The sequence below is a fragment of the Globicephala melas genome, chromosome 4 (assembly GCF_963455315.2).
Source record: "Globicephala melas chromosome 4, mGloMel1.2, whole genome shotgun sequence".
NCBI classification, from domain to species: domain Eukaryota; kingdom Metazoa; phylum Chordata; class Mammalia; order Artiodactyla; family Delphinidae; genus Globicephala; species Globicephala melas.
Genome location: NC_083317.1, coordinates 58315312 through 58332010, shown reverse-complemented (window position 1 = coordinate 58332010; position 16699 = coordinate 58315312). Strand labels below are relative to the sequence as shown.

Sequence of the window (16699 nt, the reverse complement as noted above, 5' to 3'; positions counted from 1 at the left end):
CGCTCTCATTGAAGCAGGAGTGGGGATCAGAATTCAGCCTCCTCCCCCTCACCCCAGTCCCATGGGAATCCCACAGAACTCTCTATGGAAGGCTAGAACTGCAAAGAATGCAGTCTGAAAAGTCATCATTCTACATCTGGAGTGTGGCAGTGTCTATATTTTCATTTATTTTATTTTTTCTTGTTAATTAACAATTCATTATATGAGTGAAAGACTATTTCTTTTCTTATTAAATGCATCACTTTTTAAAAAAAATTTTATTGACTTTTGGGTGAGTTGGGTATTCATTGCTGCGCGCAGGCTTTCTCTAGTTGCAGCAAGCGGGGGCTACTCTTCATTGCAGTGCGCGGGCTTCTCATTACAGTGGCTTCTTTTGTTGCGGAGTGCGGGCTCTAGGCGTGTGGGCTTCAGTAGTTGTGGCTCATGGACTCTAGAGCGCAGGCTCAGTAGTTGTGGTGCACGGGCTTAGTTGCTCCGCGGCATGTGGTATCTTCCGGAGCCAGGGCTCAAAGCCGTGTCCCCTACACTGGCAGGCAGATTCTTAGCCACTGCACCACCAGGGAAGTCCCAACATGAGTCGCTTTTTTTTTTTCTTGTTTCTACTGGTAGGAAAGAGTAAGATGAGTTGGTGGTCCCCAGGCGTACTTGCCTACTTAAGTGTTCTGTGGATGAGAAAATGTTTAAAACCTTTCTCATCTTAGCTAGATCTCAGTCTTAGACAATGTCCAAGAGTCTTAGGGGGTTAGACCCTGTAAACAACTGTAAGAGAGCAATCTACATTGCTTTCACTTCTGGCTAATGAAGAAGCTGTATAAATGTCTGCATCAGACCCAGAATCTGGCCTGTGGGGATAAAGATTGTTGATACAGAATGGAAAAATGCTCTTTCCTTCAACTAATCGTCACCCGTCCGGCTGATAAAACCACCCCTCTATCAGATAGCTCCTGAGCATCTGCAGCAGAGCTCTTGAAGAGTTGGGGCTTCAGCTTGTTCATTCCTGTGTTCCCCCAGAGTCTGGCATAAAAAGCACAAGGTAGGTACTCAAAAAATATGTGGGAGCCAAAGACCGTGTCCTTGAACTCATGGGTTTAGGCTGTCAGAGTGGGCAAAACTGTTCCTAAACTTCTACTGCAATTGTCAAGATAAGCAATACAACCTTGCAAGGGCTTCCTCAAAGTTAACTTATATTTCTACTGCTACAGCTGGTTGGCCTCTTGAATGAAGTGGAGACCAGCCCTGCCGGCAAAGTCCCTAAGACGAGGAAGGAACTTTACACTTGAAGACACAAGACTAATTTGTTTATTAGGTGCGTTCTATAAGTTGAGGAGGGAAATTTTTGGCAAATAAATAAATAAATAAATAATCAGGTACATGAAGGCTTTCAGGGCAAAGAAGGAGCTCAGGAAGAGGAAGGAAGCGGAGTCTTTGCATAGTTCTAAATGAACAGAAGGTGGCAGCCGTAGGCAACGTGGATTCGCGGCAGAAATGCAGCACTTGCAAAAAACCAGGGACAGGAGGCTTTGAGAAGAGAAGGTCAGAAGGTGACTAACTATTTCTTTATCATAGAGACCATGGTGTGGCACGTTCGTCCTCTCTACTGGGTCGCGGGATGCAGCGTCTTACATGATTTGCCTGGGCATCCCATATCCGGTCATGCCTGCCTGGGAGGCCCCCTTGTTGCTGCCCATCTGCAGGCCTATTACGTTCTGTCCCTGGCGAAGCTGCTCCTCTGAAAATCCTCTCCGATTTTGCTGGGCTTTCCTGGGCAGAGGGAGTGAGATGAAACAATGTCATTCTGTTTTCAAAACCTTTCCAAGATATGCAGTTACACAGGCTCTTCTGGGGGTCACCAAATAGAAAGGCTGGCCTTATACAGAACTATAGTCCTGCCATGAACTATGGCCCTACCCTGAGCTATGATCCTATCCTGGGCTATGGCCCTACCCTGGGCAGTGATCCTACCCTGGGCTATGGTCCTACCCTGGGCTATGATCCTATGAAATATGGCCCTACCCTGGGCTATGGTCCTACCACAAACGGGCCCTGCCATGAAACACGACCTCTCGACATCTTAGAAGCTCAGGTGATTTTCCAGAATTTCCACAGCAAAGAACAAGTGCTGCCTCTCTGGATACTTTCCTCTCAGACAGCTTTCCTGTCCCCCCTTCTCACAGTTACCTCAAGCCCTTGTGAAAATTAAAATCAGCTCTTCTTACAAATCATGTCACTAATCCTACTCCACCTTCCCTGTATGGGGCCAAGGATTAATGTCCCGCTTTAAAGCTGACGGATTTAGGTGTTAGGAGGGGAAATTTCCTACTCTAGACCAGAGGCTTGCAAGCTTTTGTGAAGAGCCAGATAGTAAATAGTGTTGGTTTTATGGGCCACATAGACCATGGTAGATCACTAACAAAATGGGGGCTAAAACCAGGGTTTCAATTGGCCGATATCTAGGAGCATTTCAGACCAGGTTCATTTAAAATGTCACAAGCTGGTACCTTTTCTTAACTGTCAAGAAGAGGAGGGGATTAGGGGAATGAAGAGTCAATTATCTGCTACAACATGCTCTTTTCATCTCTCACTGAGCTAGGGGTGGAGTTTAAGAGTCCTTGCTACCCCTCTCCCCCCAAAGAAACAAACAACAAAGCAAATAATCTCTTTAGAGAAAGGCCCTTTACTGACATGACGATATAACTTATTATCCACTTCAGGCCTCCTCCAAGAGTGACAGACAGCGCTATCAATGGATACACTGGGGTGACAGGACTGTCTCAGGACTCTCCTGGCAAATAAAACATGTTTTCCCTTCATTACATGAGGAAAATAATTAAATAAATAAGTAGATTCAAGGCTACTTGGCTCCTAGTGAAACCAAGTTCAAATCTCAAGAGAGACATAACCTGGGCAGAGCTGGAGGATCCAGGTATCTAGTAGGAAAGGCCCAACGACTTCTGCCCTGGGTGGTATATTGGCCTGAACAGGCAGCATCTGTCTTTCCTTGTTCCAGGGGATTCAGTTATGGGGCTGGGAGTGCTTGTTGCTAGGCTGGACTTTGTGTCAAAACAGCCTCCCGGGAGCTACAAGGCTTCAGATGCTCGCTCTTGTTAAAATCCTCCTCTGCCTGGGGAGGAAGAGGGTGTGTGGCTGGGAAGGGATTTTTACCTGTGAAACCAGGATGGCTCTCCCCGGTAGCAGCCATCATCCTTGGTGACTGCAACGCTGCCTAGAGCCATCAGGGTCCTCTGCACGGCCGCCATGTCCTTCCCTGGAAGCCGAAGGAGAGATTAAAGCCAAGCATGTGTCAGGGCCAAGGAAGAGGGAAGGATGGGGCTGGACCTCTGGGAAGAAAGTTCTCATAGGAGGCTGTAGGCGAGCACATTCAAGGGAGAGGGATACAAGATACTCCTCAAAGTGGCCTGAAGACAACCACGGCCAAGCTTCTCAGAAAGGAGCAAAAAATCAGGCTAATGATTCTCTATATGGTACATGCCAGGGATAGTGAGTTTCTAATCCATTCACAGTTGCTACGTGAATAACACATTCCAAACACTGAGCAGCTCAGACAGCGGTAGGTCCCTGCCCTATGCAGAGGCCCCGGCCTCGGTGGGTTCTGCAGGCGGTGGTAAGGGGAGGTGCTGTGGGTAAGGGGAGGTGGTAAGGGGAGGTGCTGTGGGTGAGCTGGCATGAGGTCTGCACAAGAGGACTTTCGTAAGGACTGGAAAGAAAAAAGGAAACCGGAAAGAAATTTACTGGTGGGTCAACTACACCAAAGCCCAGGTGGCTTCTTTCTTTGACTATATCTGGGTTAAAAGGGTCTAAAATCACCCATGTGCATCAAATTGAGTCTTCACTTGGCTTTTTTAGGCTGGAGGCCTGGCAGATGAAGAAAAGCAAATAAACACAGAGCACTCCAACATGACACAATGAGAAGCTCTTCATTTTGTGCTGCTTGAGAAGAGCTAAAGGGAGACAATAAATAAATGGCTTGTGTGTGTGTGTGTGTGTGTGTGTGTGAGAGAGAGAGAGAGAGAGAGAGAGAAATGTGTGATGTGCTCCCTCACACAGTGGAGGGGGACATTGTCACCCGAGGAGCCCAGGGACCCTTCATCCACTGGGCTACAAGGCAGCCTCCTCTTCCCATCCTTTCTCCCCTCCCCCCTTCCAGCGGACCGACGTGCCCTGGACAAGGAAAGGGAAAGATGCTACTGTGTGGTTGGCCCCGCAATTTAGAACCAGATCGAAGGTCCACGCACGAGAGTGGAGTGCAAAAGCTAAAGGGTTAGGCGGGGGCAGGGTGGCTGCATTCAGCCTGGCAGGGGCTGTGAAAGTCAAGGGCAAGCATTGAAGGTCCTCTTGAGACCGAGTGAACCATCCGTAATCTCCGGCTGGGCTGCTGCAGCCCGGTCACTGGGGAATACAGAATTACAGGGGAAAGGCAGACAGAAAGTGAGAATGGAGCATAACTCTAACAAAATAAACAATTAGGGCCCACAGAGGAAGTCCAGGTCAGGATGTCCATTTATTCAAAGAGGAGAGAGAGACAGCAGATCCTTCTTTCCTTGCTCTCTCCCCATCCCCCGTCCCACATTAACCACAGGATGATTTCCTGGATCCTGAGGCCCTGTGGGATGGATTGATGGATACAAGGATGTGAGGTTCTCAGTGCAGAGCCCCCCAGGAGCAAGGAACAGCTGGGGTGGTGGAGAAAGGAGGACCTGGGCAGCAGATGGAAGGAGGAGGGCACAAGGGATACTGAGAAGGCAGAGAGAGGAAACGCAGAGGAGGTTATGAGAATGATCTTTCTCTTCCGCAGATGAAAAGCATTTCTGTAACTGTCACTGTATTACAGGATACATTTTTTTTTTGATAGAACTGGCATGATGATATTTTGAAGGATCACCGTGGGAAGAGATAGGAAGAAGGTTTGCTTTCAAGCAGTGAGTCATTAAAGAGAACCTCAAGAAACTATGAAGCACATGGAGGCTTAGGAAGGTCCAGGTACATCACTCATCTCTACTCTGTACGTAAAGCACACCAGAAATCTGTTTCTGGTGGTTGGAAACAGCGCGCATCTGGCACGTCCAGGATCTGGGGAAATGTGGAGCCTGGCACCTGGCAACCAGCCACAGATACTACCCTGGAGACCGGGGTGGAAAGCAAACTCTGTTAAACCAAAGACCCAGTCCCCACCACATATGGCTAATGCATATATATCTGCATGAACCCAGAAAGGACACAGGGAATTAAGTTGGGGGCAAGGGTAAGATATCCAGGCCCCCTGACCTATAATTCTCACCCCACCCTCATCCTGGGAGAGTGCAAAAGGAAGTAATTGCACCATTGGGGCAGAAGAAGCTGGGGAAGGAGGCATTAGACAGGAACAAACTGGAAAAGCTTTTTTTTTTTTGAAGAAAGGGCCAGAGACAAGAGATTTGTTATAAATGATAGGCTAGACACTTTATTATAAGTGACCTTGCCCCTGTGGACTTGATATGATTCCTCCCAACGTGTGGATGGGAAAATTAACTCAAGGAGGTTAATTAATTTCCCAGAGCCACCCAACAAGTGAATCAGGGCCCAGATCTAGCTCAGGTCTGTCTGAACTCAAAGCCTGTAATCAGTCCAGGAGGCCACACTGCCATCTCCCATGGGTCCCCAGCACAGGCTGGTTGGGAGGCACGGTGCTCAGAGATCAGGAATGACCTGAAGGGTGGCAGTGGCTGCTTCAGTGCCAGGCCAGAGGGAGGCACTGGAGGGATACAAATGGGGAGTAGTTCTTGGGCCCCACAAAATCTGGGGCACAAACTTCAAATGACCATAAGTCTATGCTCTGTCTGGAATTATTTCTCAAGGTCTCAACCTAAATAAGATGAAAGCAAAAGAAAGCAGTTGGGGCCCAGAGTCCCCCATCAGTTTTCCCATCAAGTTAAAATAATTATTGTCAAGATTCGAAATAACGTAACAAACAGAAATCTGCCTTCTGTAACCAGTTCATGTCTAGTTCATTTTCTAATAGACATTCTTTGGAAAGAATTCCAGTGTTTTGGGCTAACCAAATGGGAGGAGCGTCTCTTTCCAGACTCATTTGTCTTGCCAGTTCAGAAGCCCAGATCAAGTGCTGTTGGGTAGAAGGGGGCGGTTTGTGGAGACTGAATCCTGTAGCTGAGGGTCAAAAATTGAAATGTCTGAAGGAGCAGTGAGATGAGGGAAGATCTGTGAAGCGAACCAGTTATAAAGCAACAAAAGCTGAACTTCTTGTATCCCAACAATGTGTACCATCTGCCTAGAACCCAGCCTGCTGCAGAACATGGTTTCCCAAGCTTCTGGGACTACTTATGGGCTGGGGTTGGAAGGCCTTTTTAAAAATATGAAATTTGAGGTCATCCCTGGACAGACTGATCTGGCGGTCCTGGGGTGGGGCCTGGGAGTGTGTATTTTTAATAATCTCCCCATGTGATTCATGCCATCAGACAATTTTGAGATACATGGGTTTCACCTGGTGACTCCCAACTGGACTGAGCAGAAGAATTACCTGAGGATCTTGAAAATTCAGATTCTGGGACAATATCCTGCGATGATTCTGACGCATAAGCAAGCACTGCCTCAGTACTTCAGCTTTTCATTTTTAAAAGCATCCCAATGTCTGGCATGTGGCAGGCACGAAATAAAAGTTGTTAAGCAGTAATTCCTTGCTTCAGGCTATCGTCCACAAAGTCAGAAGTCACATCAATAGTTAAAGGGCTCTGATACAAGTTGGGAGCCTGCTCAGAGCTCCAGCAGCCCGGAATCTCTTTGTTCCCTGAAAGGTACCCCCAGAAACTTTGGCAAGACAGCTTGAAAACTGCCGCTCAAACTAGTTTTCCAAGAAGAAGAAGAACAGTTCTAAAGAAGTACCAACTAGGTGTTGGGAATATTCTAGGTGCTGGGAAGGCAGGAATGAGACTGAGTCTGGGTGGTGATCAACAGATGAGACCGCTGGCCATAGAAGGAAGTGATACACGAAAGAGAGGGGTCAAATTTACACTAACAGCTCAGGATTTCAATCAGGTTCCTGGACTCTTCTAGCTCTCTATCATGGGGGGAAGCTAATATTAGACTCGAAGTTGTAAAAAGAGATGGTGGCACAGTAGCTCTCCTTGTCAGAACCTCAGAGAGCAACTGACACTTTGACTTGACATTACTGTATTCCCTGTTTATTGCGTTATCACAAAGCAATGTCTCCCCACGTGTGGTCTTACACTCCAGCTACTAAATGGTCATCTCTGGGGAGAGGGACCAAGGGTTCTGCATTATAAGTACCCCTTGCCCCGACCTAGGAATTCTTAGTGCCCATGAAGTTTGAAGACTTTTACCATAGAGATACTTGAACAAGGATTTTGTTCCCTTAATTTTTTTTTATTACTTTCATGCTATCTTACACATGTCTTTGGGAAGAAAAAATAAAAAGAAGGGTAAAGAGAAAGGAAAAGACCAGAGAAATTACATCTGTGCGGTTAAAGTCAGGTTGGACACTCTACTTTCAATACTAAAAATCAGTCTTACATTCAAAACTCTTTGCTTTGGAGTTACTTCTATTTTACATTAGTCTTTTTTTTTTTTTTTTTTTTTTTGCGGTACGCGGGCCTCTCACTGTTGTGGCCTCTCCCGCTGCGGACAACAGGCTCCGGACGCGCAGGCTCAGTGGCCATGGCTCGCAGGCCCAGCCGCTCCGCAGCATGTGGGATCCTCCCGGACCGGGGCACGAACCTGTGTCTCCTGCATCGGCAGGCGGACTCTCAACCACTGCGCCACCAGAGAAGCCCACCCTATTTTACATTAGTCTTGACTCAACCTTGTAACTCTTAGAATACTGGGTTGTTTTTTTTTCATCTTTCTGGGACTTACAGAGAAAGCGGTCAGTGGATGAAGAAACCACTTCTTATTTCCCTGAGTAATAACTTAGACATAGCCCCCAATTCTCCACTCAGAGTAGAAAAATTATTGCTTTGGATAAGGGAGAAATGTCAGAGGGTAGGTTGGGCTGCTCTGCGGGCTTTATGAATTTTTGTTGCTTGCCTCCCTGGAGAAAATCTGTAAGGAAGTGGTTCTCATAGTGGGGTTCCCAGGCCAGCAGAAGCAGCATCACCTGTGAATTGGTAAGAAATGCAAATTCCTAGGCCCTACCCCAGACTTAATACCTCCGAAACTCTGGGGCTGGGGTCCAGCAATCTGTGTTTTAACAAGCCTACCAGTAGATTCTGATGCACACTGCAATTGGAGGACCACCGCTGCAGGAAGAGCCCGCCAAACTCAAGTGTGGTATGAGCAGTGCTTGCAGGAAATGCGGTGAAGGCTGCACTGAGAGAAAAGGAGGCTTCAGGCGGCAGGCATTTCTGTACTATCTTGAGTCACTACAGGTACCGTACGATATCCCAGAACAGCTCTCACATTGGGTGAAATGTCTCTTCTGTTCTTGCTATTGAGGAATGACACATACAGCAACACCTCCCAGAGGACATATTTGGACCTTCCAGGCACTCTGCCCCACCCCCGGTATAAACCAGCCTCCAACACCCAGTCATCAAGGAGGGGAACAGGGAGGCAGGACAAGGCCATGTGTCCCGGATCCTCGTCAGCAGGATTATGGAGAAGAGCAATCAGAGTTGATTGATCTTTGAGTCTTGCCTGCTCTGACATTCTAGAATTCTAGGTGGCTAATGCTCGTTGCCTGGTTAGGCATGGGAACCAAAAAGGCTAGTTGCTGATGGACTAACAACAGAGGAGAAAAAAGCCAACATTTATTAGGTGTCTCTTAGCCGGGCATTGTGCTAGGCATTTTATACAGTTAATTCTTGAAAGAACCCTGCAAGGGAGGTGCTGTTTACAGGGAAGGGAACTGAGGCTCTGAGAAGCTCAGCAGCTTAACCAAGGTCACGTAGCTAGTATGTAGCTAGTTTCCAAAACTCATGCTCTTTCCACAGTATCACGATCCCAGGGTCTGGAATTGACAAAGCAATACTATATCGTGGGGAAAAACATAAAGGGTAATGACCACGAGGTGGAAAAAAGTCAATGAGGACACCCATAAAGGTGGCCCCTCGTTTTGGAGAATGGTCAATGAGGTGAAGGCACCTCAGATGACAGAGAGGGCAAAGGTCATCCAGGCAACCCTACCAGCTGCTGTGTGAGGCGCTTCATGAAGTCTGTCTGTTCTGAGACAGAATATGTGCCCTTCCAGCCTTGCTCCTGCCGCCCTTATTTTCTATTAGTCTTAAAAAAATAGGCCAGTGATAACAGTAATTTGAACATTGCTACCATATATTATGGTCTGTTCTTTCCAGCACTGTGTTAAGCACTTTTAATGCATTATCTCATTTACACCCCATATCAACCCTGTGAAACAGACACTATTATCCCCATTTTACAGCTGAGAAGACGGAAGCTTAGAAAAGTTCATTGATAGGTGGTGAAACAGAGGTTTGAACAGAGTGGTCTAATTTCTAACTTAGGAGCCTGCAGTCTCCTACCTTCAGGGTAAGCTTTCTTTGCAGGCTTTCTGACCAGCACACTCACTCGCTCTCACGAGAGTGAGACACACACACACACACACACACACACACCCCTCATTTTCTGTCTACTCCCTTTCTCTCCTTCCCTGTTTCCCTCCACTGAAGAGATGCTGAAAGCTAACCTCCGTTGTGCTCTCTGAGTCACAGCTGAGACGGCCCCGCCTGCCCTTTCCAGGTTCTCAGGGCGAATCCCAAAGTAACCTGCCCGGCATCTACCTTCTCTCTTCCATGAGAAAGACCTCTCCAGTCCCCTTGCACGGCTCTAAGCTTCCCTCACTTCTCCCCCATCACTGAAGGGAACTGGTCACCCCGCTTCCTCTGAGGGGAACTCCAGGAGCCTTGTCTATATCTCTGAGGTTGGGTTGTTTTTTAGGCCATTCAGCCCTGGGTTCCTTCTTAAAGCCTTGAACCTTTTATTCTGGTTGCCCCTGAGTCCATTCCAAACATTTCGCCTTGCATCTAAAAAGGGTTTCAGGAGAGAGGGTACATCTGGGGCGCCTGCCTGTCTAAACAACTGAAGATAAATGAGAAGGCATCTGGCGAGCCCTGGCTCCTGCGGCGTTATTCATCTGCAACATAAGAGCAGCACAGAGTCATGGGCAGCCATGGGCAAGCAGAGCCCTACTTAGGAAGATGCCAAGCAGGGGAGATGGGAGACCGAGAGCTGCTGAGCCTAAAATGCCTGCAGAGGAGGAGGAGAAGTTCCCAGGCAAGGAGGGCTGGCCGCTCAGAGCCACAGCCACCATGACCACAGTGCATGGGATCAGGAGTGAATGTGAGTAATCTGAAATTTGAGGACAGCATTAAAACCCCAGCCCAGGTGCAGAAGAGCAGGAAGAATGTGAGACTAAGCTAAGGGGATGGCCAGTCCAATAGCTGAGCACACAAACATGGACAACCTCACACGCGCACAGGCACGTCAACACGTGCCAGCCCGCCCAGTGGCATCCCTTTGATTCCAGCTTACTCATCCCTAAATTCACGGGTGACAAGCAGCTCTGGCAGAAGGATCCAGCCTCGCACTTCTCCATGCTGCTGTTCCATGGGTCTCAGTGCTGGGCTCGCCCAAGGCTGCCGTCCCCCCCGCCCCGTTTCTCTGCTCAAAGCAACCCACTTTCCTGTCTCTTGCTTCACTGTATGGTCAGCAGCTCCAGCCTGAGCTGCAGACAGTGCACTTGGGGGATGTCAAGTATCCCCTCCAGCAAATAGACTGAATCTCCCAAACCTCAATCCTGAGCTGCCTCTCCATGGAGGGGGCCGCCAGGCCCTGGTGCCTCTAGAGGCCATTTGGACCCTCCGAAGCATCTGTTCTATTGCCAGCTGTCCTGCCTATAGCATCTCAGCTACAACACCCTGGGAGTGGTCTCCTTCCTTATTTCCTTTAAAGCCCCATCTTTCTTTGCCCTGGGAATGAGACCCCTCAGTGTCTGCCTTGTTCCCTTGTTCTAAGAGCAACACCCTGCCCTGGAGCCCATCTGTCCACCACCCCATCTCAGGCTCCTGCAGTCACACTGATGCCTCTCAACTTCCCTCTTCCCTAAGAGGTATCTGACACACAGGGCTGGGGCAGGTGGTGTAGACTTCCACCTACTCTGCTTATCAGGGACCTTTGTTTCCTATCCTCCTCCCCTTCACTACCAGCACCTCCTGGGTATACAGTTCACCTGTGTGGTCTTTGGAAAAAGGGGAAAGGCAAACAGAGCATCCTCAACACAGAAAAGCACCCTTGGGATCCCCATCTCCCGTAGCCCTCCCAGTTTCTTCCTCCTAGTATATACTTCCCGTACTTGGGGGGTCTCACTGGGACCCCTTCCATTTATACAAACCTCCAAGTACTGGGTCTCTCACCTTCCATCCCACACAGCCCTGAATCATCCTCCCCCTACTCTTCATCTCATCAGTCACTGTTATGACTCAACAGCACACTCACGGTGTAGGATAAGGAAACAGCATCCTGGCCAAAGCATGGCATGGCAGACTAGTTAAGGCCCTACTCTTTGGCATCACGGAGCCTGAGTTTGAGTCCTGGCTCTGCTAATTACTAGCCAGTCATATGATCTATACGAGTGATAATGGGCGAGCTCCAGTTTCATCATCTATAAAATGGGGAAATTCCTAACACCCACCTCCTGGAATTGTTAGGAGAATTGATTGGCGTTATGCAGAAAGGCACGAGTACCATGCCTAGTGTAGAGGAAAATATCAATAAGCAGCAGGAGTTTTTATCAGCAAGGGAAAGTCATCATAGCTTTGACCTAAAAAGCAGGGACCAAGTCTCAACTGTGACCTTCTGTGGGGATTTGGAGGCAAGTGTCCATGAAGTCCAACAGCCTGGCCTGAAGGTCTGAATATCTGAGTTTCTAAATAATGGCAAAACATTACTGATAAACTGATTGGCGTCTTAGGATTTTAACTACTCATCTGTGAAGGAAACAGGAAATGCCAGCTCTGTGTATGACATGGAGAAGGGGGTGAGGATTAAGCAGGCAATGGCTTCTTTATAAGTTGTTTAGTAGAATGGTCCTCTGCTAGAAATCCGTTTCAACCATCATCTGAATACCCCTTTAACTATCATTCTCTTGATCACAGGAGAGAGTTAGTCCATTCTCCCTGTCAGCAGAGCCACTTGGGTCACTACCCTGGGCACCCTCTTGGTCGGGCCACTGATGACAGCTAGTGACAATGAGCATGAGAGTGCAGAGTCGAACTGGCCGTCCTGCTGGGACCTGTCTGTCCCCCCAGCAGGCCCGACGTGGAACAGTCGCATGGATGGTGAGCACATTTGGGCTCTGGGGGACACTAAGCCCTAAGACCACGGGTCCCAAATTCTCTGGCGGTACCTCCATCCACATCACTTGCCCTAATCATGGTGGATTGTTAAATATGTCCAGAAACTTGATTTCCTTTTTATGCCTTGTTAGATTTCTTACATCAATTCACGACTATGAAAGAAAAAAATCATTTGTCACCCTCTCTAAGAAGATACACATCTGGAAGGTATAGTCACAAAGCTCCCAGATAATCATTTAGTAAAAGGGTGGGGTGCTATCTATTTCTCAGGTTGAATGACAGAATTGCACCAGGCAGCTTTGTCTATAAGCCTGGCTGCTGGTGAGTCAGAAGCGTACTCGCCGCCCCCCTCTCCTCCAGGAGCTATCACTTGTGGGGAAAAAGTACATGGTGGGAGGGGTAAGAAGAAGGAGAGGCTTCCGTGTAACCGTTTTAGCTTCCTCTCCACGGAGGCTTCTGTTTACCAGTTAGTTTGCTGGGGTCCCTGCTGTGTTCTGGGGTGTGTGCTCCTTAGAGGAGGAACCCTTTCAATATAGAACATCACGAACTGGGAGGCTAACAGTGCTCGCGGGTAACAGCTGATAATCCCCTCACACGCACACACACGCCTGGAGATACGTGGAAGAACACTGTGGGCAGGTTTCACAAAGAGAAAAGCAAAAGGGTGGGGGGAGGGAAGAATGATCCCAAAGGCACGAGGGCTTTACCTTCCCAAAGGTCCACGGTCTGAAAAATGTCAGTGGTTCTGACGCCATAGATCTCCGCAGCTTTTAGGAACTGGGAGATTTGCTCCATCTGCTTAAAAGCCATCTTTGACTCTGAGATCTTGGGAATGGGCTCTTGTCCGGGTGGGTATAAACTGTTTATCAGCTTGCACAAGACCTGAAGAGGGAAAGGGGGAGGCAGAATCAGCGTTTCCCTTTGTATTTACCCCCCCCAATGCAAAGTGAATCCTGGGCCTCACAGGGCACAGCCCACGGGTTTGAGCGTGGGCCCATCTTGCACCCCAGGAAGGCATGGGTTCTGAGCTGGGTGGTCAGGCTCCCATACCGAACCTCAAAGACCCAGGCGACTCCATTCTCAGGGCTACTCCTGACCACGGAGAGCCCGGGAGTCCTCTTCCCTCCTTTCCTTTTGCTGGGTGAGCGAAAGAAGGTTTATGGGGAGGGAATGATGTGCAGTGATGAGGCCACGATTTCAGACTTTCAATGGAGGGAAGAGTTAGTGGCTCCCGGAGAGATTAAATGATGGACTCTAATATTATTTCTTCTTTCAAAAGGCAGATCAGAATCAGGCTTCAATAACTCATCCAGTAAAAGCTAATGATGTGTAAAGGAGCCGAACTGGGTGGGTACCCCCGGATCCCTATAAACAAAGCGCTGGGCATAACCGGACAGAAGCGTGAGATAGCAGTTATGTAACAGTAAATCACAGCCTGCGGGAAAAGACGTGCTTGTTGGAATCAGCAGAGCCTGTGGTCTCCAACCACCCAAACACACGGGAGCATCTCCTTAAAAGCAGTTATCAAATAAGGATTCCCTTCAGTTTCAAGAGAATCCATCCATTCGACAAACAGGCATTAAGCATCCCCAAGGCTATGGCTCCAGGAAGAATGGGAAGGTGGTGAGTCCTGCCCCTCCAGCCCTTCTTTTGTTTTACTATGTATCCAACCTGTTCCCCTGCGGGAAGGAGTGCCGCCGCGCCCCCCCCCCCCCCCCCCACCGCACCCGCCAGAGGATCTGATGCACCTAGAAGGCTGGAGAGATCTCAGGGAAATACTTATCTCTATTCTCACTGGAAAAAGCAAAAGGACTTCGAATTTGCCAACAACTCAGGAGGAACCTGTGATGTCTGGGATGGGTGGAGAGTCCTCTAATCCAGCGAGGGAATTGTGCAGGGAGCCCAGACCTTCCAGTCCCGAAGAGATAAAGGCATTCCCGTCCCCCTCCCCCCGAGAAGGAGCTTGGCAAGGCGCAGCTCCTCCGGTGGCCTCTCGTTAAAAGAGGAGACCCTGGAGGGTTTCCCAGCCCACCGCCCCAGCATCCGAGATCGCTGCCCGCCCTTACCGTCCCGTCCATTAGCCATTTCTGAAAATGGGCCCTGCCAGGGGGCGGGTGCTGTATGTCCTCGGCGCACTGCAGGATGATCCAGTCCACCAGCTTGTTCTCCAGGTCCGCGTCGTACTTCTGCTCGATCTTCTCCTGCACCTCTCGGCTTAAGCCGTAGCTCGGGCCCCTGTTAGCCATCTCTGGAAGAGAAGAGAAGACACGCGGGGCATCCACACAATAGCAGCAGCAGCCCGGGCTCCCGGCAGACGGGGTTGGGATGTGGCTGGGCCTCCTGGCCCAGCAGCAGCAAAGCCGGCAGCAAGCCGGGCGTGGTTTAAATCAAGGAGCCAATGAAGCCACTGGGGTTTCACCTACAAACGGGGAGGAAAAGCGCAGCGCCAGTGACTCTTAGAATAAAGCCCCTGCCGGTCCAGGGGGGCTGGAAGCCCCCCTCTCAGTCCCGTCTATCAATGAGACGAAACGATGCACAATGACTCACAATCAAGCCTGAAGCCCCCAGGCAGCAAGGGGGCTGGGGGGCGGTCGTTTCTTCCCTCCTCCCAGGAACACTTTGCAAAGGCAGGAACCCTGAGATGGGAAAGAGCAGGTAATTAACAGGCCGGGAGGAAGGCCCCCTTGACGTAGAGCTGCGGATGCTGCATCGCGCCTGGAAGAATGGTACACTGATTCTATTTTCTCATGGCCGAGGAGGGTCAAACCAGGGCCGTTGCTAAGAGCCGTCCAAAAAGCCAGCCCTCTCGTGTGTCAGTCTAGCCCGCCCGCCTCCCTCCCGCTGAGAGCGGCTTTCTCAGCAGCACAATTCTTCCCCCTCCTCTGGGGAACAGCCGGTTGTACACAAGGCCAGCGCACAGCTGCACACGGAACGAGGCCTGTGGGAGGGTCCATTCCGTCAGCTGTCCATCTGTCAGGAGTTGCCAGACCACTTTCCCCCTGCCTGGAGGGAACAGTTGTCTGGTGGGGCAGGAGGGGCAGGGCTGTGAGCTGCAACCATTAACTTGTTCAGCTGTCAGCCAGATTTCATCCCGAAACTTCCAACGTGGTGGGAAACTGTTGTGCCTCAGTTTGACTTATTCAAGGAAAGTAGCGTTTTAATGCCATTTTTAATCGAAAGACACCGAGAGTACGTTTTATAAATTACAAGGAGCTCAACGTGCTAAGAACGCTTGGAGTGAGAGGTCTTGATAGAGTGTAAAGATTTCATCTGTTTAATTAAGGATCAGAAAGGCACCGCTGACACACTGTCAGTGGTAACTGCGTATCTGGTGTGAGCAAACAAGACCTCGGGAGAAATCATTAGACCTAAGTTGGCCCGAAATTTTTATAAATACTGAAGGGCTTGGTAGTTTGTCTTCCTAGACTGTAAGCCACTTGGGAATAAAGATTAAGTCTTGTTGGTGTTGGGTAAGTCTTTGGGTACTTTTCATGGGAAAAAAACACCATAAATTTTGTTCTTTGGTTCATTCAACGCATATTGTTTTTGAGCACTTAACTGTGCCAAGTTCTGTGCTGGAGAGAAATAAAATATAAATTTTTCCTCTAGAACAGATCAATTGACTCAGAACATTAGATAAAACAATTTTAGTACGTGGGATAGCGATCTTTGTCGCTGTGGGTAATTGATTAGAAGCTATGCAGGAAATGACCTCAAACAATACATGTATTGAGAAAAATCTCCTGCCAGCTGGGGCCTGGACTCTTGAAATTTTAATTACTTAGTAGATATGTGGGTGGTTTGCTTGAGAAAAGACTTAGTGGTCAGTAGTTGAAGGCATAGGAGAGAGAGCTCTGTGAAAACCGGTTGTGAGAGAATCAGAGCTTTGAGGAGAGCAGTAGGTTTAGAAAAAGGCATTACAGGGGCTGACGGATGCAGGTCTGCATGCTGCATGGAATCGACAGTTGAAAGAGCTTTAAAGGCAGCAGAGCTGGCTCCAGAGACTTGGAGCTCAGGGGTAGAGTTCAGAGCAGGGAAGTTGTCAGCAGAATTTTGGAAGTCACTCAGTTGCATCTTGGTGGCAGCAATAAGGTCAGTTCCAACCCGGGACTAAGGAAACAGAAGCCCAAACAGGAAGCATGTTATTTCCTCTGTGGCTGGAATTGCTCTAAGGAAGATGTTGGTTTGTTAAAAAAAAAACAAACAAAAAAACCCCAGAAAAAACAGAAACAATTCTAAAAGATGTACATTTGCCTTTTTTTTTTTTCAGACTCTGTTTTGCAGATCTTTTGTACCCGAAGATTTTTTTGCCATTGTAACAAAATATGTGGGGTACTTTAAATGAATGATTGAAATCATGG

General features: G+C 48.7%; 1 protein-coding gene across 1 annotated transcript; it reads right to left on the bottom strand.

Moving 5' to 3' along the window:
* Positions 1 to 1281: 1281 nt before the first annotated feature.
* Positions 1282 to 14862, bottom strand: TAGLN3 (transgelin 3). Its single transcript, XM_030836762.2, has 4 exons — positions 14405 to 14862; positions 13046 to 13220; positions 3163 to 3265; positions 1282 to 1761 (listed from the first exon to the last, which is right to left on the bottom strand). Exons 1-4 carry the CDS (start codon positions 14582 to 14584, stop codon positions 1620 to 1622), a joined length of 600 nt encoding a protein of 199 aa, XP_030692622.1. The 5' UTR covers positions 14585 to 14862; the 3' UTR covers positions 1282 to 1619.
* Positions 14863 to 16699: the final 1837 nt, after the last annotated feature.

Coding starts and splice junctions, on each gene's coding strand:
- TAGLN3 (XM_030836762.2), bottom strand. CDS start 14,584: ATGGCTAACAGGGGCCCGAGCTACGGCTTAAGCCGAGAGGTGCAGGAG. Junction 13,221..14,404: donor AATGGCTAATGGACGGGACG/GTAAGGGCGGGC, acceptor TTCCCTCTTCAG/GTCTTGTGCAAGCTGATAAA. Junction 3,266..13,045: donor GACCGTGGACCTTTGGGAAG/GTAAAGCCCTCG, acceptor TTCGGCTTCCAG/GGAAGGACATGGCGGCCGTG.